At 37.3% G+C, this 27716-nt stretch overlaps 1 protein-coding gene across 2 annotated transcripts in view; it reads right to left on the bottom strand.

The window, feature by feature from the left end:
* Marchf1 (membrane associated ring-CH-type finger 1) overlaps positions 1-27309 on the bottom strand; it is a 323570-nt gene extending 296261 nt beyond the window's left edge. For both annotated transcript variants that reach the window (XM_059244763.1, XM_059244764.1), the window contains exon 1: positions 27172-27309. In XM_059244763.1, the coding sequence (XP_059100746.1) occupies positions 27172-27282 (111 nt within the window). In that variant the 5' untranslated portion in view covers positions 27283-27309. The remainder of the gene's footprint in view (positions 1-27171) is intronic.
* Between the last annotated feature and the right edge of the window lie 407 nt (positions 27310-27716).

Here is a 27716-nt window from a genome sequence, read left to right as displayed (position 1 = left end):
ATAGTCTTTAGTTATACATGGAAAATTCATCAGAATTATTATTTGGTGAGGTATAAACCAATTTTAACAAATTTCAAATTATGTAAATCAATATTAAAATGACAGTGATTAAATTTCCTCAAACTGAAAGCTAAGAAATGTACTTTAAACATATATTTTCAAAAGAATCTCAGCTGGGGACATCTGCTACTCAGGTGCAGGCCAGGCTAGTCAGAACAGGCAAGAGTCCCACCTGTACTCGGAACTCTCCCACTCCCTTGGTTCAGAGCCAAGCTTCCAAACCACCTGCCCCCACTGCTGTGACCCCATTCCTACCTGGGTGGATAACCACTGCTCAGCAGCAGGCCGCGTCACTCAGAAGAACAGAAATTCCCTGCTGGACCAAAGGCCACTCTAACTACCAGAAGTCCATTCCTTAACTCTGAAGAGATCCCCCTCCCTGGACCAGAAGTCACACCAGCTGCCAGAAATATAGACCACAAAGACCACAAGATCAACAAAGAAATGGAAAGCAAGAAATAATGTGCCCATCGAACAAAAACAAACTCTAAAATCAGCTTCTAGACCTATAGTCATCCCAAACTCAGACGGCTACATGCCAGAGTAAGAAAAAAATCAACAACAGCCAAGGCAATATGGCACCACCAGAACCTGTCTATCCTACTGCAGCAACTCTGGGATATTCCAACATAGTTGAAACACAAGAAACAAACAATAAAACAACCTTAAAACCAACTTTATGAAGACGATAGAGGTCCTTAAAAGAGGAAGTGAATAAACCTCTTAAAGAATCTAGGAAAATACAAACAAACAATGGGAGGAAATGAATAAATCCTTTAAAGAAAGCCAAGGACAAAACAAACAGCTGAAAGAAATGAATAAAACCCTTCAAAGAAAACACAAACTGAGGGAATCCTGAAGATGGAAAACCTAGGTAAGTGAATAGAAACTACAGAAGCAAGGATCACCAGCAGAATACAAGAGGAAGGAGAATCCTAGGCATAGAAGATACGATAGAAGAAATTGATACACCAGTCAAAGAAAATACTAAATCTAAAAAGTTCCTGACAAAAACATCCAGGAAATCTAGGACTCTTAAAAGACTAAATTCAAGAATAATAGGAAAAGAAGGAGAAGACTCCCAGCTCAAAGGCCCAGAAAGCATTTTCAATAGAATCATAGAAGAAAATTTTCCTAACCTAAAGAAGGAGATGCTTATAAAGGTACAGGAAGCTTACAGAACACTGAATAGATTGGACAAGAAAAGAAATCCTCCCACCACATAAAAATCAAAACACTAAACACACAGAAAAGAAAGAATATTAAAAGCTGCAAGGGAAAAAGACCAAGTACCATATAAAGGCAAACCTATCAGAATTACACTGGACTTTTGCACAGAGACTCTAAAAGCCAGAAGGACCCAGACAGATGAGCTGTAGACTCTAAGAGACCAGAGATGCCAATCCAGGCCACGATAGTCAACAAAACTTTCAGTCACCATAGATGGAGAAAATAAGATATTCTATGATAAAATCAAATTTAAACAATACCTATCTACAAATCCAGCCATACAAAAGGTACTAGAAGGAAAACTTCAACTCAAGTAAGTAAACTATATCCATCAAAACACAGAAAATAAATAATCTCACACCAGTAAAGCCAAAAGAAGTGAAACACACACACACACACACACACACACACACACACACACACACACACGCACACGCAAACGCACACACACACACGCACACACACACTACCACCACCACTAAAACAACAGGAATTAACAAACATTGGTTATTAATATCTGAAAATATCAATCAACTGAATTCCCCAATAAAAACACATAGACTAACAGAATGGATGTTAAAACAGGTCCCATCCTGCTGCATCCAAAAAACACACCTCAACACCAAAGATAGATGTTACCTCAGAATAAAGGGTTAGAAAAATATTTTCCAAGCAAATGGACTAATGAAACAAGCTGGTGTAGCTATTCTAAAACCTAAAAAACAGACTTCCAACTAAAATTAATCAAAAGAGATGGGGAAAGAATCTTCATGTTCATCAAAGGAAAAATTCACCAAGATGATGAGAGGAGCAAGCAGATGCCATAACAAGCTGCTCAGTCTTCTCTCAAATATCAGGCCTCAATTTCAGTTTCCTGAGACTGAGCAAGCAGTTTCTGAAGGAGCCACAAATAAAGGGAAATTAATCACTGGTGCCCCTGGCCACAGGGACAAGGGAGATAGGATACACCAAGCCTGGCCACTGAGCCGATACCTTCGGTCAGTGCATACTAGGCCAGCCAGCCTCCACAGGGGCTCAAGGACAAAGCCTGAGGTTTGTCCAGGCCTGACTCAAAATGGAAAATTGTAGCCCCAACCAGTCAGTGACTAGCCCTGGCTAGTGAGAAATACTAATATGATTGTCACTTGCTTAAGCCAATTCTATCTAAAGTGACCTAACTGCTTCTGTCTCATTAAGGGTTATAGGTTTATTTAAATTATTTATCTGATCTTGACTTAACTTTGGTAAGTGGTATCTATCAAGAAAATTGTCTATTTCTTTTAGTTTTTCGAATTCTGTTGAGTACAGGTTTTTGAAGTATAACCTAATGATTCTTTGGATTTCCTCAGTGTCTACTGTTATGTCAGCCATGAAAACCCAGTGTTTTAGTGTTCTACTTACATGAAAGGTCTGGAAAAGAAAAATTTAGAGCAATTAATTAGAGTAGAAGTTATCTACACAAACAGAGTGACTACTGGTTGGGAGAGCTGGCAGAATCCGATAACGTGTCTGTTTCTTTGGGGGATGCTGGGATTTATTAAAATTACCATATGCTGATTGTTGTACAATTATATATGCACACTACAGCATAGAACTGTACATTCTAATATCTCAAATTAATGCATTTCAGATATATCTCAAGTGAGCTCTTAAATAACAAATGTACAATAAGAACCTGATTAAGTGTTAAGTTTGTGCTTTGGAAAACACCCACCATATCTGAAAAGAAAAGGTGACATTATTATAAATTCTACAGGCATTAAGAGAACATGATGATCAACTTCATGCTAGTAAGCTTTGTTATTTAATTATCACATGTGCAAAGTAGACATAGCTCTAAAAATAACTTAAAGCTGATGACACAAATAAATGAAGTTCTTTTTTCACATTTCTGAAGTTTGCTGAACTCTTTATTTGCTTTTACCTTTTTATTCCTCCCTGTATTTTCACAAATTCCTTTGGTATCTCTGAAATTAAAGTGTGTAGATACACATCTTCAATCAACCACCTAGAAAATGGCCAGTTATGTACAAAGGCAGCTACTTAGGGAAAAACAAATGACTTGAGGGACACACTAAGCTTGAATATGATTAGGGAAAAAGTCACTTTGTTCTTTTCAAAATACAAGTTAGAAAGCAAGCATGATCTTATGTCTATGGGGGAATTTCACAGAGCTATCTCATAAAACTGGAGAGCAGAATGGTAGCTGTTGGGTAGTGGAGGGAACTAGACATGATGATCAAAGTGTAGATTCAATTAGGAAGTAGGTATAATTTGAGCATTTAATAGATTCATGGCAATCATAGCTGGTAAGTTTATTAAATATGAGGCGTTTGCTAATGATGGTTGATTCTAAGTGCTGCTACTTAACACATAAAGTTAGAACTATGAGATGATAGATATGCTAATTATCTTGACTGTGGTAATCATTTCACAGTGCATATATGTATTGAATCTGTATCATTAACCCTAAATAAATACTTATGCTATACTATATGGAAAGCTAAATAATACATACATTATTTATATTTATATATATTTATATATTGTATAACAATAATCCAAACATTACTAAACACAGTTTATAAAGAGTATGTTTTACAAAGTGTCATATACAAAGTTTAAGTATGTCTCTATAAGAGAATTAATGTATAAGATCTGAGGGAGGGAAGAATGTTGCGAGGGTACAGGATGATACCAGGAGTGTGAAATACTGTTAATGCAATGAAACAGGTCATTGTAAATTTGTTGAAATCAAAATATTTAGAGTGAACCCTAATTTGAACCATGGGCTGCGAGCATTACAATAATATAAGCTTCTCTAGGATACCAAGTGCCCCACCCTGTAAATGTTGATTGTTGGGGAAGTAATACCTGTGTGGGATCCAAGAGCATACAGGAACCCTGATATATCTGCTTAGTGCTTATATGGACTCCAAAATTAAGGCTATTTTAAGCAAGTAGAGATGGAGCTTAGTCATTAGATATGAGGTAACAATACTTTGGGAATAGAGCAGGTTCATTCAAAAGCACATTATGGCAAACATCACCATAAGTTTCATCCTATAAATATTTTGGGATCCTGGTGATGTGAATTATGTTTAGACTCTATTGTAGCCTATTAAATGTGGAATAATATTATCTCAAATATGTGCATTACAATACTTTACAGGAAAAAAATCAACAGCAAAAACCAAAAAGTCTCTAATAAACTTCCCAGTGTTCATTGTGTCACCATCTTTTTGCCCTGGGTCTCTTCCCTCATTGTTGATAGCTTCCAATTCATCAGAGTGGAGCTTTGTGAAGGGTGATGGCAACGGTACTTTCCAGTGACAGAGTACATTGTGTCAGTGGACTCCTGCTGTAATGAACTCTTTCTCTGTGGCATGTGACACTGACTGCTGCATGTCAACTAGAACTTTCAATGTTAGAGTCCGGCTTCTCAGACCTTGTTTCTGCTTTATCATTTAAAAATGTGTTGATAAACAGTATTGTCATGTCTATAGTGCTTACAGTAGCTTCACCCAGGAAATCATCCTGTCCCAAGAAGCCACTTTATGCATTTCCATGGATTTAGTTTCTTATATGAGTTTGACATCACAGTGGGCTTAACATATTCAGCAATCCACGTTTCAAAGAGGTATGTCGTCATTCAGGCTTTCCCATCCCATCTTTGGAGTGAGAGCAAAGTGGATTAAGTATAATTCCAATCCTAAGGTTGTGGAACCAAAATAGGACCAAAATGCTTTCACCCTAAAACTAAGGCCTAAGATTTCTCCTTTTAGGTACAGGCCATGAGTTACTGGAACAGGCCATGAGTTACTGCAATAGGCCATGAGTTACTGAAACCACTCAGTCCAGATTCCAGAAACCAGGAAGTGTAAAAGTACAGAGTCACAAGGTAGTCACAAGATAATGACTGCTGGACTATGGAATGTCCTCTCCCTGGTTCTCTAGGTGACTGTTTGACCACAGAATGTCCCAATCCTAGTCTCCATAGTGACTGTGTAATCACCAGATATCCCCACCTGGGGGCAGCCAATGAGAAATGTTGACAGGCAACCACCCCCTTAGAAATAAATTTAAGCCATGATTTCTAGAATGTCCCTAGAAGCAAGCCAATCAGAATTGAACCCGTACTAGCACCCCTAAAAGATATAACCTTGTGGTTTTTGCCTTTAAAAACTGCGCTTGCAGAGAGGCGGGCACTTCCTCCAGCCTCCACTGCGTTGGATCTATTGGACGAAGTCCCAGCCTAGGCTTGTATTGCTTTTGGATATCCTGAATTAAACCTTGCTTTTGCATTCCAGCATGCTTGTCTTCGGTGATCTCTCTGGGGTTCTCGATCTGGGCACAACAAGGTCACTACGGTTTCCAGAATGATACATGCATATTGGCTTCAACTTAAAGTTATCAGTTGACTTAGCTCTGAATGTATCAACATGCTGAGTACTAACTTCTCTCTCCCTCCAAAACTCCTAGGTGGTGCTGTCTTCCAAAATGAGAATGTTTTATTTAAACTGAAATCTGTATTTGATACCTACTGTTTGGAAGGAGTCTGATGGAAGTTTCCCATCTCTTTCCCTAAACCCACCCCTTCAAAGCCCACCAAACACAGCTCCTCCCCCAGAGAGGCTCAGAACAACTCCCACAGGGAATATATAAATGGCATCCCAGAAGACAGACTCCTGGTCTGTTTTGGAGTTCATATAAACACTAAGAAGATATATCAGGGTTCCTGTATGCTCCTGGATCCCACACAGGTATTACTTCCCCAACAATCAACATTCGGTTTGTTGTGATGGCAGAGAGGCCTTCTAGAGGCCTCAAACTTATCACTTACCTTCATCTATAAGTCTATCTAGATCTTTTGGACAATGTGATATGGCTTACATATCAGAATAGTCATTTCTCCTTGCTCTGTTGTCCTGCAGAGATGGTCTCTTTCCTTGAGCCTTACAGAAACAACCTCTTCAAACTTCAATCTTCTTGTGTGGTTTCCTCTTGTGTCTCGTCTTTTACTGAATCCCAGATGAATGAGACTTCCTATGGATTAAGTTTCAGCCTAAGGGAGTGAATGCCTGGTTTGATTTTCTTTCTAGATCAGTGAAACTATCTCATTAAGGCTGCTCTGCTTTCTTTCCCTTTGTGTGTTCATGGGAGTAGCATGTTCACTCCTTATCTTGGCTAGATGCTTAGTACCAGAAGCCTTGCTTTCAAAAGCCCACCTTGTCTTTTGGTACCTTCTTCAATAACCTTAATAATTTCTAATTCTCAATTTAAAGTGAGGTGTAAGATTCTTCCTTCTATTTGAACACTTGGAGGTCATTGTTAGTTTACCCATTGGTTTAGTATCAATGTCATGTGTCAGGGAGTGGAGGAAAGAGAGCAGAAGGACTAGGCAGTGGAGCAGTCAGAGTGCACAATTAAACACATAAGTGTGCTGATGCACAGGGGTTTGGTGTGTATCATCCCAAAATACTTACAAGACTACTCTCAGGGGTCCCAGAGCATGATAACATACATCATGTTAATGACAATGTTTGGAGTACTATAAAAATTAACAAAATGTGTTACAGAGACACGAAGTGAGTATTTTTCTATAGGAAATGTGGCATAGCAGGCCTCTCCTATGCATAGATACCACTGAAACATCCATCTGCAAACAATGCCAGGTTCATAAAGCACAGTAGCATAACACTGTGCTTACACACAAATGAAAGATACACTTGGACAGAAAACAGTTACAGACATGGGCCAGTGCATTGGCTACACAGGCATGTGTATGGCCGCACTCATGTCGAAGCTTATATATATGGAGAGGCACTATCAACATCTTCAGTGCTGTGCCCACTGCATAGTGCTGGAATTTCTAATTTCACAGGTGGAATGACCCAAACCGTGAGAATGAGAGAAGCAATTTGTTTGTAGTCTCATTGTGATATGTACAATAAAATTTGGTTGGCATGACAATGTGTCTATGTAAGTTGACAGGCTGGTAACCGCAGTGTGGAAACTATTTCTTTTTTTAATCTTTAAAGAATTACTGGAATGTTAAATTAAATTTTATTCCTGTAGGCTGCATCAGACACACAGAAACCAGGCGTCTAAACTCTCATATCTGCGTGAGTTGCTGGGTTTCTTAATGTGGAATTACAAAGCTGAACTCCTATATTATTTCAGTTAATAATTACAGTTGGCAATTACTATGAGGATACAAAAATAATTTAACAGGTCATCAACTCAGATGTGGGCTTTGTCTTTTAAACCCAAGGAATTTGCTTCATATGTCAATCATATTGTGCTAGAGGACATTGCATTAACAAGTGAGGCAAATTAATCCTACAAATGTGATCTATTAAATAATTTGCCACTTCTTCCAGATATATAATAGATGATTATTACTGTACTTAGGAATAATTAACCATCTACATCAGACTTATGTGCCAACTAGCTATATATCAACCCATCAATTTTTTGACCTGAAAATATATTTATTTTATTTTTATTAAAAATAGATTCTTCTCTCATACAATACATCTTGACCACAGTTTCTCCTCCCTCCACTTCTTCAAGCTCCACCCCAAATCCTCTCTCCCCAAGATCCATGCCCCTCTGTTTCCCTTCAGAAAAGAACAGGCCTCAAAGAGACAACAACCAAATAGGAACAGGAAACCAGGTATCCCTGAGGGGGATAGCCCTAAGGTAGAACCTCACTGACCAAAAAAAAAAAAAAATCAATGAAATGATTCCTAGTGACACTCTTCTATACTCGTAGATCAGTGCCTTGTCCAGTCAACAGCAGAGAGGCTTCCTCTAGCAACAGATGGGAGTGGGTACAGAAACAAATAGATACTATGCAGAGAGCGAGTCTAAATTGGAGGTCTCCGTTGGGTCCCTTCCTTGGAGTTCAGGGAACCCCATGGAAGAAGGGGAGGGAAGATTGTAGGAGCCAGAGGGGATGGAGAACACCAGGAGAACATGGCCAATGAATCAGCTAAGCAGGGAATGTATGGGTTCACAGAGACTGAGGCAGCACTTGGCCTGCAAGGGTCTGAGTCAGGCCCTCTGTGTCTATTATGACTGTCAGCTTGGTGTTTTTGTGGGACTCCTAACAGTGGTTTTGGGTTGCCTATCAATTTTAAGCTTATTTTTATGTAACTATCCTAGCTGTTACATATTCAACCACCCAGAACTTAGTTTCCTACCTGTAAAATGGACAATATGACCTCTACATTTGAGAGTTAGGTGTCTCTAAGAGATATATCTTAGGGAGCATTGTTGAATTATACATTGTAACCAGAATTAGTTAAGTAAGAATTATAATTAAACTTTCTAGTAATAAGATCAATATTTTTGTCCCTTTTGGATACTCTCTCTCTCTCTTTCTCTCTCTCTCTCTCTCTCTCTCTCTCTCTCTCTCTCTCTCTCTCTCTCACACACACACACACACACACACACACACACACACATAGAAGTGTGTCTTAGAGTATGTCTTTACAATCAGATATATTTGTAGAGTAGTCACACATTGCTTCACTTTTTACTCTACAAAACAGGACCTATTTGGCTCTCATGATGCATTGAAGACTAAATAAACCTTTAAACTCTCTGGTGTTCATGGTTACAATATGCACTCAGCACACTCAAGCATTTGTTGCATTATTTCCCCTACTCTGCTGTAGTTAATTAATCAGATATAAATAGATTTGAATATTTTCCTTCCCAAACAATATTTTAAAAATTGTTATTTTATGCATTCATATATACCTACATGTGCATGTTTGTGTGTTAAGATTCATGTGTATATGTCCCTGCCGAGGCCAGAGAACAACATTAACTCTCATTGTATAGGTAATAAACACCATGTCTCCTAGCTTAGGGGAAATGTTTCACCAGCCAGGCATTTGACAAGTACCAGACAAGTACCGTAGGCTGGCCAACAAGCCCAAGGGCACCAACTGCTCCCACCACAGCATTGGGATTTTCAGTGCATGCCATAACACTTGACCTTTTTAAAAGCACAGTTTCCTGGGGTTAAACTTTGGTCATCATGCTCAGAAGGCAAGCACTTTACCACTGAACCATCACACAAACTGCCAAACAATGTACTTCACATATTGTATTTTACAATGTATTTTAACACATCGTCACTGTTCAACTGGGTAGCTCCAGCATCCTGTCTCTGGACCCAATACAACATTAGAAGTATTGGTTGAGGTTTCCTATTATAAGACTACACATCTAATGTTGACTGAGTAAATTCAAACTCCACTCTCTGTTGAAAGTATTAGAATATTTCTATTATTTAGTTCCCGAAGGTGGTTGTTTTTACATTAGAATAGAAAATGCGTAAGATGTCTTTCACTGTGAACAGAACTCAGCAGAGAAGTTCATTTTGGACATACAAATGTCGTATATAAAAGCACAGGATCCTGCCTATCGCCAGCTCCTTATTTCATCAGAGATCTTTGGTGTCAGGGAGCACTTAAACACTCACAGCTGGGTTAGTTGCTGTGGATTCTTAAAACCCCAACACTCATGGTTTAATCTTCATCTTATTCTCGAACCATCATTTGTGTGTTTTCTTTTTTCAAAGAGTCCTCAAGGTCAAGAATTAAGTCTTATAAATGTAGTTAATATTAAACAATAGAATTGTATTTGGCTATAAAGAAGAACAAAAATATTTTGCTGGTAAGAAAGTAAATACAATTGGAGATTATTTCTTCTAGCAAATTTTGTCATGCTCAAAAAAGACAAATAGCACATGTTTTCTCTCATGTGTGGACCTTAGATTTTTATAACAGTGTATAAATCATATATATGTGTGTGTGTGTGTGTGTGTGTGTGTGTGTGTGTGTGTGTGTGTGTGTATGGAATGAAAGTAGAAGCCATACTGTCTAGGAGAATGAAGGGAAGTAACAGGAGAAGAGAGGAGTGAGAAAGGGGAGAGGAATGGAACATGGGGAGGTACATTGCCACAGTACATTATATACGAGTATGAATATGTTATGAAACCCAGTTTTACGTACAATGCTAATAAAAAATAAAACCTATGAAAATATTGTGTATTTGTTACATAATACAGTGTTTGATACTTAGCTAATCATCAATTAATAGTAGTTAAATGAATAATTAAAATAGTATGTTGTGGTGCTATGTGGGTATACTCATGTACATGTGGGTGGGCATGCATGTGTGTATGAATTCACATGATGACATGAAGTTCATTTCTGTGGCTACCCTCCATGTTCTTTTTTGAGACAGACTCTCTCACTGAACCCAAAGCTTAATGATTCCACTAAGCTGAAATATTCTCTATGAAACAGCTAGGATGAGAAAGGTGTAGAATTTGGGATTCCTCTAAGAATCTTAGATTTCTTTAATCCTTTTCTGGGTTCTCATGATTGGAGAACCCAAACAGCAATAGCTAGTTCAGAGTTACCTTAACATTTTGCTAGACAATTCTAAGCTCTAGTATATAATACACATTTATATTTTATTATTGTGGTATTATTGCCTTTTGAGGTATCAGTTTAGATGAGAACCAAATTCCATTTATTCCACTCAACTTTTAACAATGATTGCTATACAAAAATAGCCCTAGATTCTTCAGTCCCCTTTCAAAACCTGGCTCCTCCTATTTCCATGTTTTCTTATTGTGAGGCAAAGGCAAGCTCGGTGAGCACACATCCAGTCAGTTATCCCTGCTTTGTCTTTGCCTGTAAAGACATTATCCCAGACCTTTGCACATTATCCCAGGTCAAGGGCGAAGGAGGAGTCTCGGTCACTCGGGCCATCTGTCAGTAGAACTAGCAAGTGCCCCTCAGCTCCCTAGCTACACGTGAACATCTTCCTTTCAGGTTCACCGCACTCTGCCCATTGGTCCTTAAGTAAGGAAATACTCCCAAAGCAAGTGTTCTAAATGCTATATGTATAAAAACATCAGCCACCAAGAATTAGATGTTTTTTCTGAGTTGCTCACAATTGGATTCGTATCTAAATTAAGCAGACAGATGTGACACATTTTGATAAAGAGCTGTGAATACGATCCTGTGACTCCATTCCTTAGAGAAAAAGATTTCTCATGTGTCAAACATTTTAGATCAGTTATTACTATTGTGAATAATCATGTTTTGACACTGTTCGGTAACTATACAATTAAAGTTAATATACTGCTTTAAGCTGCACAGCAAATGCAATTTTCCTCATTGTGTAATATTTGAAACATCAGTCTCCCCTGTATGGTCTCCAACTCAACCTGTTCCCATAACAACCATTGGAATATATTTTCAATGGGTTTTTTTTCCTTAACAAGAATCAAAGCTCTTGAAAAACATCATGTCTTTTAACTTAATTTTCCTCACTCATTTGCTTTGGATAACTACTCAGATAAATATGATATCATTCACCATTGCCTTTAGCAGTTTTCAGTAAAGGGTTTGTAATAGTGATTAAAAATAAGTGATGCATTGTTAAATAACAATTAAAAGGGGAAAGGTAACAAAGGAGCCAAAAGAAAACCTGGAAAAGCTATCTGTCCCAACCTAATTTATTTTCAGAACTGTGTAAAAATGAAACAAGTGTGAGACTGTTGAAAATAGGTCAACAGTTCCAATGAGAAACTTCACATGCTCCAACTCCCCTTTCTGTTTCCCTTCTGTTCTGCTTTTCAGGGGAGGATCAGATTTGGGGAAAGCACTGCTTCCTTTACTATAGGCAGATGTATGACTGAAAGACATGAATGGCCATGAAGACTGTGGGGAAGAAGTCATTGGGAAAATCATAGCTGTTGGGTATGGTTTCTTTGCAAGCACAATGTTTTCTTCCATTAGGTTGTGCCTTGGGAAAATAATCCATAGTATTTAACTGTGTAGTTTGGCCATGAACCTCAAGTTTAGTTCTTCCCTAGCTTAAGGCAGATGGCATTTCCAATAAAGAGAATGAATTTAATACATGAGCCACTGCATTCAGTGGAGCTTTGTAAACAGGAAATAATTGTGGTTTTACTCAGTTCATGCTCTCTGCTGAAGTTGTTTATCCATTCCACAAATTTTATTAAATTCCTATTATCCTTCAAATATTGAGAATACATAGGTAAACAGAACAAATCTCCTTTCCCCCCTTTTTAAATTTTATCATGGTGTAGAAATGTAAAATAAACAAATATACATTCATACATCTATACATATCTTCCGATAAAGATGAGTTTGCAAACACAATAGAAAGTCAGAATTCTCAAGGAGGATAGGCAGGTGAGGCACAGTTGGGTACAGAGTTAGAAACGAATCTAGCGAGAGCTATCAAGGGACATACACCAAGTTTTAGTGAAGGAGCTAGCCATGGAAAGGGAAGGGGGCAAATGTTTGAAAACCTGTTGTCACTGTCCTTCTTAATGTTGTGACCCAGAATCTGATAGGAAGTAACTTTGGGGAGGAAGAGTTTACTCTGACTGGTGATTTGAGGGGACAAATGTCATCATGGTGGGAGAGGCGTGGCAGTAGGAATGACTCATAATCGTGGCAGCAGAAGAATGAAGATGCTTTCTAATGTCTTGAAGGGCCAAAAAACAGAGAAAGAGGAAGGTAGATAGTCAGCTGGCTTTCTTCTTTACTTCCTTTTGCTCAGCTTGGGTACCCAGCTGTAGGGGAGCCTGGGCCTTCCCTCTTACATGTGCTCAGATACGTCTCCCAAAAGACTCATAAATCCTGCCAGATATATATATATATATATATATATATATATATATATATATATATATATATATATATCTCTGATACCAGTGTATAATCATTATGGTATCTGATCTAGATCAACTATTAATGTATAAATGGTCTTCCTGGTTAGCTCTATCATTTATAGAGCTAATTTCACCTCTTATCACTAATCGATCATGCTTTTTATCATTTATTAACTACTCTGCATACATATTTTATTGTCATTTATTTAGTGTCATTAATCGTAAGGATAGAATTAGGTATCAATAATAGATTTAGTTGACTATACTCAACTGGACCAGTTCAAAATGCTGAATGTTATGAATAAAAGGAATATATTCAGACACATTTGTTAATTGTTTCTGTCAACCACTTTAATCTAGATTTGCAGATGACTATTCCTGATAGAATACAATATCTACTCGATCTCATTTTACAAAATTCAGTAAAGTGAATATGTTTTTCTCATCTTTGCATGGTAAAAGCTGTGCTTGACTATCTTGGCCATCTTAAGATTTTCATTAAATTTGATTTTTTTCTGACATTATTGTACCATCAAGGGATGCAACTAATTAGATTATTGTGAACTCATAAACTGGAGTAACTGCAGAAACCAGGAGGGGGAGATGAGACAATCTTTCGGGTGGGTATGTGGGGGAACAGCAGAGAGAGAGGTAGTAGGGTGCAACTATTCTAATGAGGAAATGGGAAAGAGAGGGCTCTAAGAAGGGGAAAATGCAGAAGAAGGAGTGAGAAGGTAAAATAACAGTAAGAACATCTAAGAAGTCATAAGGAATTATAAAGTTCACTTTTACCTTCAAAAACCCCTGTAATACACATAAGTCTATGCACAAATTTATACTTATAGGTTAAATGAAATTTTCTCACTTGATCTGATAAACCTCCCTCCAAGAGCCAAAACAAACAAATAAACAAAACAAAAACAACACCTAACCAAACCTCCAACATCAGACATGAGAAATCTTCTGATTTAAGTGCTTGGTCAGGATTATCCAAAAGACTTTCAAAACATACAGATTATAGCATTTACCCTTGGTTGCTCCCCAAAGGTGGAAGGTAAGTGCCTGTTGCTAAAGATACTGTGCACTTCAGAAACAGGGCCCAGAGTTCCCTTAGTTGGAATTGGTCTGAAAGAGCCTTTCTGAGGAAGCTGCCATGTAATTTTCTAACGGAGTAAAGCAGCCAACAGTCCTCCCCAGCTACCACACTTATAAACCACAATTACCAGCATGCGAGGATAGCCCTGAGGATGCAGTAGTGGCATGCATACCCATAGCTCTGTGAATGGACTGTAGACCCACTCAACAATAGGAAAATCACACACAGGACTGGAAACATAGCCAACTACTGAGGGGTAGAGAAGTCATGAACTTCGGAGAACACAGAATCATCACTATACTAAAATAGTGTAATCTAAATACTTACAGAAATGTGTAGTAGTCCTCAGCCCCCACATTAAAAAAAAAAAAATCTGTTTGTGACAATCAGAACCCATTACAGAAAACCACAACCAATCAAAATGCAGAGTTCTGGAATCCGGTCACAATTGATACATCTACATTGCAACTTCTGTACTTAGGTTAAGGGTCATTACACAAGAGGGTGTGTTACCCAAGATGTTGTTTTCTGTGACACTGTGTCAGAGCTACACCCATAAAGTCTCACCAACATGACTGGCTAATCTTGAGCTGAACAAGGACAACAATGGACAGAACCTACACAAAGAACTACAGACAACCAAGGCAGGCTGAGAGTGGGAGAAATAGTCTTCCTCAGGGAAAATCACACTATTGCTTATCCAACTTCAAATGGCAATCTCTCAAAACATTCATATAAGTAACAATATATAGACTAAGCAGGTTGTATTTAGAAATACACACACATTTTGTGTATGTGTGTGTGTGTGTGTGTGTGTGTGTGTGTGTTGAAAAGATGCCATGAATTTGCTGTGGATATCACTCTGTATAAATAAAATGCTGATTGGTCAGTAGCCAGGCAGGAAGTATAGGTGGGACAAGCAGAGAGGAGAATTCTGGGAAGTGGAAGGCTGAGGCAGAGAGATGATTGCTGCCAGGTGCCATATTGAGAAGCAACATGTTAAGATACCGGTAAGCCACGAGCCACGTGGCAAAGTATAGATTAATAGAAATGGGTTAATTTAAGATATAAGAACAGTTAGCAAGAAGCCTGCCATGGCCATACAGTTTGTAAGCAATATAAGTTTCTGTGTGTTTACTTGGTTGGGTCTGAGCGGCTGTGGGACTGGCGGGTGAGAGAGATTTTTCCTGACTGTAGGCAAGGCAGGAAAACTCTAGCTACAGGTTTAGAGGGAAGAAAGGATGGGACAAATGATGTAATTTTAAAATAATCTCAAAAATAGGAGAAAAATGAATTTGTATAAATTGTACACATTTCTTTGTTTTCTGTGTGATATCAAAAGTTTGGCCATATCCATTAAATCATGAAGTATCAGATTATAGAAGACAAAGTCTCAAATTTAGGAACTTTCATAATGCAAATACCCAAGTAGGCTAGCCTGGCTTGAAAGAAAGTAGATCACAGAATAGCTTATCAGTTAAACACTTTCAGCACAGTAGCTGGATACAAAAATAACTCAGAAAAATCAGTAGACCTCCTATATACAAATGACAAATTAAATGGCTAACAGACTAAGAAAGGAATCGGGTAAACACCTTTCACAATAGCCCCAAATAATATAAAATGCCTTGGGGTAACTCTAACTAAGCAAGTGAAAGACTTGTATGATAAAAACTTCAAGTCTTTGAAGAAAGAAAAATTGAAGAAGATATCAAAAGATGGAAAAATCTCCCATGCTCATGGAAATGTAGGATTAAAATAATATATATGGCCATCCTACAAAAAGCAATGTATAGATTCAATGCAACTCCTATAAAAATGTCTATATAATTCTTGACAGATCTTGAAAGGACAATTTTCAGCTTCATACTGAAACACAGAACCCAGGATAGCTAAAACAATCCTGAAGAATAAAAGAAGTGCTGGAGGTATCACTATTACTGATTTCAAGTTATACAACTAAGCTATAGTAATAAAAATACAATTGTATTGGGACAAAAACAGACATGTTGTTCAACGAAATTCAACTGAAGACCCAGACATAAATCTGTACCCCTATGGGCACCTGACTTTTGATGAAGAAACCAGAAGCTCACACTGAACAAAGGACAGCATCTGCAACAAATGGTGTATGCTAAAATGGATATCTGAAAATAGAGGAATGCAGATAGACCCGTACTTATCATCCTACACAAACTCAAATCCAAATGTATCAAAGAGCTCAACATAAAACCAGATACACTGAATCTGATAGAAGTGAAAATGGAGACTAGCCTTGAACTCGTTGACATAGGAGAAGACTTTCTGAACAGAACACTGATAGTGCAGGCACTAAGTTCACCAATAAATAGATCTTGTCAAACTGACAAGCTTATGTATGGAAAAGACACCATCATTTCGGCAAAGAGGCAGTGAATGCAATGGAATTTTTTTTTTTACTAACTACATATCCTGTAGAGGACTAATATTAAAAATATATAATGAACTAAAAAAACTAGATAACAAGAAAACAAGTCAGTTAAAAATGGAGAGAAAAATCAAATGGCTGAGTAACACTTAATGTTCAATATACTTAGCTATCTGGGAAATGTAAATCAAATCTATTTTGAGATTTCATGTTACAACTGTCAGAATGGCTAAAATCAATAATACAAGTGACAACTCATGCTGGTAAGGAGATAGAGTAAGGGAAACACTCATCTATTGCTGATGGGGTGTACAAACTTATACAGCCACTATGGAAATCAGTGTGTTGGTCCCTTAGGAAGGTGAGAATTGATCTACCTCCAGATCCAGCAATACAATCCAGTGTATATAAACAAAGGGTGCTTCATCATACAAAAAAAAGACCCTTGTTCATCTATATTCATTGCTGCTCTATCCACAATATCCAAAAATCGGACATAGATGTCCCTCAACAAGAGAATGGATAAAGAGAATGAGTCACATTTACACAATGTTTTTAAAAAATGACATCATGAAGTTTGCAGGCAAATGGATTGAACTAGAAAAAAAATTGTTCTGTGGGACACATTCCAGATCCAGAAAGACAAATATGTTATGTATTCACTCATATGTGTGCTGTGGATATCGCCCTATATAAATAAAGCGCTGATTGGCCAGTGACCAGGCAGGAAATATAGGCGGGACAAGGAGAGAGGAGAATTGAGGAAGGAGGAAAGAAAAAGAGACCGGCTGGAGCCACCGCCAGGACAAGGAAGATGTAAAGTACCAGTAAGCCACAAGCCACGTGGCAAAGTAAAGATTAATAGAAATGGGCTGAATATAAGAGTGAAAGCTAGACAATGATAGGCCTGAGCTAATGGCCAAGCAGTTTAAATAATGTAAGAGTCTGTGTGTTTATTTTATAAGTGGGCTCTGGGACTGGCGGGTCTTGGCGATGGAAGCTGGAGAAAAATTCTCCAGCTACATATGTGGATATTGGCTGTTAAGTCAATGATAACCAAGCTACAATCCATAGAACCACAGAGGGTAGTTATGAAGTAAGGGACTAGATAGTACAGATGGATCTCATTGGGAAACGGAGATAGAATAGATGTGTGTGTGTGTGTGTGTGTGTGTGTGTGTGTGTGTGTGTGTGTGTAAAAGCAGGATCAAGTGGAGATGTAGAGGGGAGGGGAGTAGAGGGAAGAAGTATGGGGAGAGAGAGCGAAAATCAAGGGGCATTTGAGGGGCAGTATGTAAACCTAATACAATAGAAACTCCCTAAAATATATACATATATGAAGGCCATCTAAATAAAATTACCAAATAAGGGGGGGACCAGAGTCCCAAATGGAATGTCTCTATCAAGTCCCTCCCCCAAGGGCTCAAGGAACCCCAAGGAAGTGGAACTGCAAAAAGTGCAAGAGCCTGAGGAGAGGAAGGAACCAAGAAAGCAAGGCTTTCTGCATCAACATGATCAAAGCTCATATGAACTCATGGAGACTGAAGAAGCCACAAGCACAGGTCTTCACCAGGTCCTCTGCATATATACTATGGCTTCCAGTTTAGTGTTTTTATGGGATTCCTGAGTTAAAATGAGCAGGTCTCTGATTCTTGTGTGTTCTCTTGGGCTCTTTTTCTTCTGTTGGTTTGTCTTGTCCAACTTTGATGTGATAGCTTTTGTTTTATTTTATTTTTTATACTTTATTGTTAGCTCTTAGAAGCCTGATCTTCTCTAAGGAGAGACAGAAGGGGTGTGGTTCCAGGTGGGAGGGGAGGTGGGAGGAGTAGAGGGAGGGGAAGCTGTAATCAGGATACAGAATATGAGAAAAGAATCTATTCTCAGTAAAAGTAAACAATAGCTTATGAGTGACAAGGACAATAACAGCAGCCGACAATGGGACTGTTTCTTAATTTAAAATAAGATCTGAGGCTGGAGAGATGGCTCAATATTTAAAAGCACCTTACACTCTTTAGTGCACCCAAGTTCTGTTCCTAGCAGCCATTTGGGGCAGTTCACAATCACCTGTAACTCCACCTGCAAGGTGTTTTTTTATCACCTCTGGTCTCCAGTCATCTTCATTCAGGCATATTCTCACATATGCATTCAATTAAAAGAAAATACATCTTTTTAAAAACATAAAATCTATTTACATACTCCTAAATAAGTTAAATTAAAAGCATTTAAGTTTGATTCTTAATTGATCATCAGTTTTTTAAGTACAAGACCATAACTTTTAAATGACTGTTCTGTTTTAAAAATAAAAGGCATTAACAAAATTTAACTTGCATCTTTTTGACTGTTTACTTTATTAAGAAATATTTATTTTGCTGTATAAGAGCGTTTTAGGTCCAGCAACTGAGAATTTTATTTGAAAACATGCATTATCAGTATGCTAAGCCTTATTTTAAGAAACTAGAAAAATCTTGTATTTTAAATAAGCATTAATTTTATTTTAACTGTGTGTGTATGTATGCACATTCATTTTATTTTAACTGTGTGTGTATGTGTGTGTGTGTGTATGTGCATGTGCACACATATATGTGTTACTGTGTATGAGTCCAGAAGAAGAGGGTATTTAATTAAATGGAGATTAAATTATAGGCAGTTGTCTTGACTTAGTGCTAGGAACAGAGCTCAGGTCCTCTGGAAGAGAAGTAAGCACTCGTAACCACTGGGTATCTCTCCAGAACATTCTTGTGTTTTAAACATAGACAAAACCAACATTCATCAATATTCCATTCTCACTGACTACTGAGGCTACTTAGTTGATTTTTATGAGATATTTTCTTTCTTTTGCATTTGCAAACATGGATATCAACTTCTTGCAATGGGCATAGATATATTTCTTAAAACTCTAGACATTGTGAAATCTGGGTCTTTGTGATTTGGAGAGAGAATTAGATAATATCTCTATTTCATTGCCTGTTTAGATAGTTAAATTTGCCTGGAGAAATATGAAAACTACTTTGGAAATCACGAACTTAAGAAACAATACATAATATTGTTTTAATTGAATTGCATTTAAAAGTCATGATTTCATGTTTCTCTTATTTTTGATTATGGATCTCAATATGTGTTCTAAACTTGTAATTCTTCTGCCTCAGCCTCCCAAGGGCTGGTATAACAGATAAAAGCCACTACTCCTGGCTCTCCTTGAGAGCATCTTTCTAGTATTTCCTGTTTAGTCCTTTCTAGAACAGTGTGTATCCCACCCTGAACCTCTTATGATGGATTCACTAAAAATTATTGAAGTCTATGAAGTGTGACAGTAACAAGCACTGACAGAAATCATGTTAATAATTTTACATTTTAATATTTTCCAAGTTCATGTCCCACAGGAAAGCAACTCTTTTTGATGCTAGACACTAGTAGTGAGGCACAGCATCCAGTCAGCTAAACAGAGGCCATTCAACAATACACCATACTGCTAAGCTATGGCAGTCACCTAGTAAGTATATTAAAAGCATTTCACTTTAACATTTTAATTTATGATTGGTTTATAGGGCAACACCACCACTGTAAGCCAGAAGCCATCTGTCTGTAGTAGACTAGAAAATACGATCTGAGCTGATGAAAATATGTTTAGAAGCAGCAAGCCACCTCTATCATGGACTGACACTTTCTTCTTTTTCTAATGACAGCCTAGTTACAACCTCAAGGAATAATCATTGATTATTTTTCTCTGGAGAAAGATTTTCTCTGGAGTCATTGCTGACCATCTGAAGTGACAGTTTTTAATCTTCCTGCATTGATGTCCATAGATTTTTTTCAACTTCAGTCCTCATAAAAGCATTCACCTTCTTATTCCTGATTCTTTTGATCTTCGCACTCGTTTTTAAATTTAATATTAGAATTCTGACTCGATTCACTGAATTGCTTAAGGCTGTAGTTGGTATAAGGCATCTTTGTTTTTAACAAGTGAAATTGCATCACAATAAAATTACAAGCGTTTCCTGCCTGTCTGCCGTATAAGATGAATCTCCTCCTCTGACTTATGGTGAATCTGTGAGGGTATTTATTTCATAAACACAATATCCCAAGTCCCTCAAGGTTCTTATGCATTTTGAATATTTTTAAGCTCAATTAATAGTCTCTGAATTTTAAAAGCAGGTAATGTGAATGCTTTATAGATCAAAAGAGAAGAACCTGTCCTTTTCAATCATGTCAGCTGTTAAAAATGCTGAAATGGTGAAAGTGGATGGATGTGAAATTTTCCATATACATATGTCGATCAATGTGGAGGATGGAATACTCTAATAGATACACATAACAATAAAAGAAATATCCTGTTTATCTTTATGCCTCACTATACTGACTTATTTTTTCATTTGCAGTCTTCTTTTAATGTTTGACAATTTCATACATTTATATAATGAATTTTAGGATTTTTCAACCTCTATTCCCCTCTCTCCTTCCCTCCTTCTTTTCAACAAGTTTCCCTTCTGCTTTCATGTCTTCTATCTCTTTGGATGCGATCTTTGAGTTTAATTAGAATTTCTTGCTCCAGCATGAGTGTGAGTGCGTAGCAATTTTTACTGAAGCAAGGGCAACTTGTCTTTGGCTATGCCACTGAAGAAAATGACACCCCTCTCCAAACACACTAACTGCCACTAGTCCCTCAAGGAGAGGGACTACATAATGACTATAATGACTATATCCTTCCTGCAAGTTGAAAGAAACATGATGGAATGGCTTTCGACATTTAGAACGCAAGCTTTGTTGGGAATTCAACTTCGCTTGTTATTACATAGATCAACTTCGATAGATTCATAAATTTCTATGTGTTTGAGTTTCTCTGTACATAAAATAACAATATTGATCATTCTTACCTCATCAATTTTTGTGAATATTAAAAACAAGAATATGTACAAAAATGCTTAGAAAAGTCCCTGGGGTATAATAACCAACCATTATCATCATCATATTTGTGTGAGGGATAATTTTCATAAAAAGTTTCAAATACTGTGTATGATAGTAGAGAACTGCTAGCAAAACCTTAGTTGTACAAAATAGAAAGATCAAAAACTCCACCTCCAAAGGAAGAAATACATTTATGATATATACTGATGAAACACCTTGATCTTCTCTAGTTGCAATGTTATGCCTGCAAACATTTCCTCAGATACATTTGTGCATGCCAATGATTTCCATCCAAAGGAATCAGGATAGAAACAACCTGCATCATTTTTATACCAACTCATACATCTTCATCTCCAACACACACTTACTCTATCCCTTCTTCAAAAAACACACAGCTTTCAGCATAGCATGGAATGAGTATGAAACTCTAATGTTTTTGTTGGTGGTGATGGTTGTGAGTCAAAGTACCTATAACAGACTGAGTCATGAGTAAAAGCAAACATTTATGAAGTTAAGGCATTCGAATTTCAGAGTTTGTTAAAGCTCCCATTCTTAGCCCTCCATGGAGATTACTAAACTAGTTATCTCTTAGCGCTAAACCCATTCTACAGTTTACCTCAAGATGGTAGGGCAGGAAGATTTCAAATTGTTGTTGTCTTTATCACTAATATTTCTGGAAGTTTCTCTATTGTTGGTGTTAATGGTATCTAGATGTCAAAGTGAGAAACAACTCATTCCTTCATATCTATCCTATTTCTATTGGTTTCACTAATGATTGCTTAAATCAGCACGTAAGTGGGGCCCAGTTTCTACGTTTTTTCACATTGTCTGAACTGCCATTGTTGAATCATCATCTCCCCTCCTTTCTTAATATATAAGGTCAAAGAAGCTCATCTCCTTCTAATATCTTGGTACTAGATCCCTAAGATCCTTCTATGAACTTGAATGAGCCCCATATCGTACCCTACAGAGCTTGACTGGAGGGTGTCTTCTCCAGACTTGTTGCTTCCACTCTAGCTTCCCTCTTTCTTCATCTTTCATGTGAGTGAATTCTACTTCTTGTAGTTGCCAAGTTTATATAACGCCGAAAAATTTCAGGATTGTAATATCAGATTCAATAACTTTTTGTATTATTTTTTGGGTATAATTGCTGTTGTGGTTATTTTTTTTTCTAACTAGACTGCAGCCTTCAAACTAAGTGTTTTGGTAACCAAATCCAAGCTACATAACACACACCGAAAGTTAAACAATTTCCTTAGCGATTGGGCAATAGATAATAGAGACATTGATCTCAAAGGTAAAGACTTAGCTAATTACATGGTGTTTTGACAAAATTTCTGTATATATGAGCTGGTGTTTTAGTCAGTGTTCTGTTGCTGTGATGAAACATCATGACCAAACAGCAAGTTGGGAAGGTTTATTTGGCTTAAACTTTTATGTTACTGTTCATCACTGAAGGAAGTCAGGACAGGAACTCAAACAGGGCAGGATCCTGAAGCTAGAGCTGATGCAGAGGGCATGGAGGGAGCTGCTTACTGGCTTATTCCTCATGGCTTACTCAGGCTGAGTTCTTTCTTTCCTTTTTTCTTTTTTTCTTTGTTCTATGTGTCTTTTACATCATGTATCTTGACCTCATTCATTTCCCTATGCTTCCTCATGCTCTCTGCCCCTGCATGCCACCCCTAAATAAAACAAAATTTAAGAGGAAAATTTAAAAGGGGAAAAAATTTTTAAAATCTCATTATGGAAGCTGCAGTGTATCACAGTAAGTCATGCTGTAGAATCCATTGTCCATAATCCTTACTTGTAAGTGTTCATTGAAAAGAGTAATTGGTCTGGTTTGAGGGCCCTGGTTTCTACTACACTATTAAAGCTGGGTTCTCACTAGGACTCTTTTTGGGTATTCTGTTGTTACTCTCTGTTGTGGAAATGCTGCAGCTTTGGGTCTGCATCAGCCTGCTTTCTTATAGAACCCAGGACCACCAGTCCAGGGCTGGCACCATCTACAATGGGCTGGACCCTGCTACCTCAATCACTAATTAAGAAAATTCCGTACAGGTTTGCCTGCAGCCAGATCTTATGGAGGCATTTTCTTAATTGAGGTTCACTCTTCATTCAGATGACTTTAGCTTATGTCAAGTTGGCATAAAACAATCCAGCACAGTGGGGAATGTACCTCTGATGCCTAATATGTATTAATTGGAAAGTAAAACATTATGATATATATTAATTATTACTGACTATATGAAAGTTGTTACAAAAGAAGTAGCAGCTCGGGAATTAACTGGCTAGTATGACGTAGATGTGCATATAAATGGAAATAATTCAGACGATTCCAGAGTTTAATACATAAAATAAGTGGCTTCTTTCAGACATCATGTTGTAGGCTATCACATTGGCTGAGTTAAATGGCATGGCACTGAGTAACTCAAACAATAAAGGCATAAGAAAGATTTCAAATACAGCTATTAAAAGCAAATAGGAAATGATTGACAGCCCAGCACCCAGTAAAGCTTCTGAGCTAAATAAAGCATTAATGGACAGTGGTTGTGCTAAGGATTAATCCTTCCATCTACTCTTCAATATAAAAGAAAAGTGGAAGAAGAGGAAGAGGGGAATTTAAGAAGGAACTTTTCTAGGCATCGAGGCTGTTGGCAAGCAAACAGATCAAAATTCTAATAAGATTTCAGGGAATGGTAGTAGGGAAAAATGGCTTGATTCCAGAAATATGACCCTTAAAATACTTAAAATCACGCTTGGCCTCATGATCTCTTTGAAATGGGAAGTGCCTTCTAGTTTTATGTAATTTGGGCATAAATTTGAACATAAATTGGAGTAAGTTGCAAAGTGCAAATAATTTGGTCATGGTCAGCATTGTCTTCATTATTTGATGAGGACAATGAATAATCAAAGTTCTTGAACTTTATATGAATACTGAAACTAGAAGAATTCTGAGCTATTAGTCTAGAGAGTAGCCTTGTCCTGTGACAGAATGGAACACAGCGTAAATATTTCTTGACCAGAGAGATGGGCTATGGCAGAGATGAGATGAGTGCTCATAACTCCATCTCCTTCTCCTAGTCACATATGGAGACATATTTGCCACCTTTTGTTATAGTTTAATTGAGTCCTGACATTAAGGTTTGGCCAATGGAAAAATACTCATGCCTTCAAAGCTGCTCTATAGTGGTTAACATGCAAAGCAACTCAGTTTCCTCATTTCCTTTGGCAACTAAGGAGGCTATGTGCATCATAAGGCAGCATCCAAAGACCAGTGGGATCAACAACCCAAATATGTCATACTCTAACAGAAAGAGAAATATTTTATTTTTATATGTTATGAAATGGATTTGATTGTAACATGTTATGGTGTTTAGAGGCTGTTGCCTGATATAGTATATATTTAATTCCTGAGCTGGATTATATTGGTAATTGGGAATCTTTCTCTTTTTACTAAAATTATTTGAATGGGAAGAAAACAACATCTAAAAAGTGAAATGGCAGTTCAATGAAAGAAAAGCCTTCCTGGGAGAGCTGGACTTCTGTAACCCCTTCATTGCTTACCAGTTATAGAAGTTCATTAACAAGTCTGAGCCACCATATCTTGCTGGGGGATGTCTTTCTGTACACTGTGAATATATGTTGTTCCCATTGGTTAATAAATAAGCTGCTTTGGCCTATGGCAAGGCAGGTTAGAGGCAGGTGGTAAACCCAAGGAGAGAGACATGAAAGAGAAAGGCAGAGTCTGGGGAGAGACACCAGCTTGCAGCCCAAGGAACAACATGCCAGCAGATGGGTAAGCCATGGAACATGTGGCAAAACATAAATTAATAGAAATGGGTTAATTTAAGATATAAAAGCTAGCTAGTAAGAGGGCTGCCATAGATTATACAATTTGTAAGTAATATTAAGCCTCTGAGTGATTATTTTATAAGTGGCTGCAAGACCTCAGGGCTCGGCAGGACCAGAGAAACCTTATGACTAAAACATCTTTCTATGAAATGAAGCCAATGTTAGACTGTTGTTTATACAAGGAGAAATCTATGCTAAGGGTTTGCTCAAGATTCTCTGTGGGTTTGACTTATGAATCTGAAATATAGAGGTTAAATACTCAAAGCCATTTTAATGAAAATACAGAAAATACATTTTAATTTAGATTTGTATATTCTTTGATACATGACAAAAATCCAGTTTTGTATAGAAATCCTGTATGTATTGTGATTGGTGTCAGCCTGAAATGTGAATTTGGCCCAAACACATTATACATACATACATGTATATGTATATATATGTATATATATACATATATATATATGAAATTCTAAAACAGTAAAATAATTAAGAAAGAAAAAGGATTAAAAAAATGAGAATGAGATGAGAGATGCTGGTGATAATTTCACAGAATCAGTTTCCCAGAGTTCCAAGTATCTCTCCGTAACCTCAGCCCTCTGCCAACAACATACAATGAAGGAATTGAAACATTAGTTTGACAACCTCTTGCTGTGCTTGGGATGGTTTCTCTGGACAACATTCACTAATATTTATTCAGTAACATCATTTCTACATTAATGTTGTCATTTGACTGCATTTTCTCCAAATCTGTGTGTTGAAATACTAAGACCAGAGAAACAGTACCAGGAAGAGAAGCCTTGGGCAGGTGATCAGGTCATAAAGATGTTTTTCTAGTCCATGGGATCAGTGTCTACCAGTAAGGGCTGAGAGAACTTGCTTGCATCATCCACCATGGGAGGCACGTTTTATAATTTTCAAATTTCATAATCATCAGATATGGCAAGCCCTCATCAGATATTCCAAATATGGCAGTATTTTTGTCTTCAAAGCTTTAAGAACTGGGAGTTTCTGTTGCTTATACGTCATGAGTTCCTCACATTTTGTTATAGTGCCTCAAACAGACTATGCCAGTAAAATACTTTGAAAATGTAAATAATTCCAAAATATAAAGGAACACATCTAAAAATTTTTCAGTCATATTTAGTTCTATGTTTATCAGCCAAAAGGTAGGCTAACAAAAATACTTCCAGTCTTACAAAAAGATAAACTAATTATTAAGGTGTATGCAGCTAATGATTTCAATGAGATCAAATGGAATTTTCTTTCTTTAAATTAAAAGGCGGAATGCTATAGCCAAAGTCTAAAAAAGAGGATATTTAAAACCCCTTATGTTAATGAGTTATCTTTTTTCTAATCACTGGAAAATGCTGGTTAACTAAAAGCAAACATTTAGACTTACAGCCGAAAACAAAGCTTAAAGGTGTGCATCATTGATTCAGTCTTCAAATTGCTTTTACAGAAAATTATTATTTTTAATCAGATATTTTTAAAAAATATGCTAACATACAGTCTGATTCGATTTCCTGCTCACATTTGCTTAATATGTTTAGTATACATGTTTTCCCTCCAGTATTTCATTACACAGTGTCAAATCCAATAACTTTGTCTCTCAGGTCACTCCAATAACTACAGTTATTCCACAACAACACAAGAAAAAAATAAATAGCTACTTACTTTGATTAAATTTAATCTATGAGCTTTTTTAAAATTTATAGCAATACTAAGATATCTTTAGGAATTAAAGAGAATCTATTAGAAGAATATACTGTAAAGGTAAACGCCATTGCAAACAAGAATGCCCGCTTAGCAGGTCCACATCTCACCGTCATCTTAGCATCCTATCTATGTGCGATCTACTTTGAGGTAAAATAACTGTCCACTCACCAGCGCGGAGGTGTGAGAGGCATCTGCCACATCCCCTGCGGTCTCTGGTGTCCGCGTGGTGTTTGGGATTCTGTGAGGGTTCCGGGCTATCGCTTCACACCAGCCCAGCATTTTCTCCTTCCGCTTTTCCCTTTTCAATTCCTGAAATTCTGAAAATAATTTACATTCCCTGAAACACATCACTTCTCATAGTTATGCTCTGGAAAATACACATCATTGAAACGTTTTAATCCCCAAATTTAATGAAATACTGATGGAGAGGTTTTATTTTAACTAAAATTCATGAAGGGGAAAATAAGGATTACCGGTTATTAGAAATATTATCCCAGAGCCATTGCATAGTGTAAACTGTGCATCTTTTCAAAGTGCACATGTTTATATCCTCTCCTAAACAAAATGCCTTTCTTACATCAGATTCTAGAAGTTGGTTTCTGCTGTTGATTGAAAACATTCTTAACTTGGGAGCTGAAACAGGACTAGATCCTGAAGATTACTACATACAGTCATATGAGACTTGACAACAGGGTACATTCTTAGAAATGAGT

The sequence above is a fragment of the Peromyscus eremicus genome, chromosome 17 (assembly GCF_949786415.1).
Source record: "Peromyscus eremicus chromosome 17, PerEre_H2_v1, whole genome shotgun sequence".
NCBI classification, from domain to species: Eukaryota; Metazoa; Chordata; class Mammalia; order Rodentia; family Cricetidae; genus Peromyscus; species Peromyscus eremicus.
This window is presented reverse-complemented; position numbering and strand designations above follow the sequence as displayed.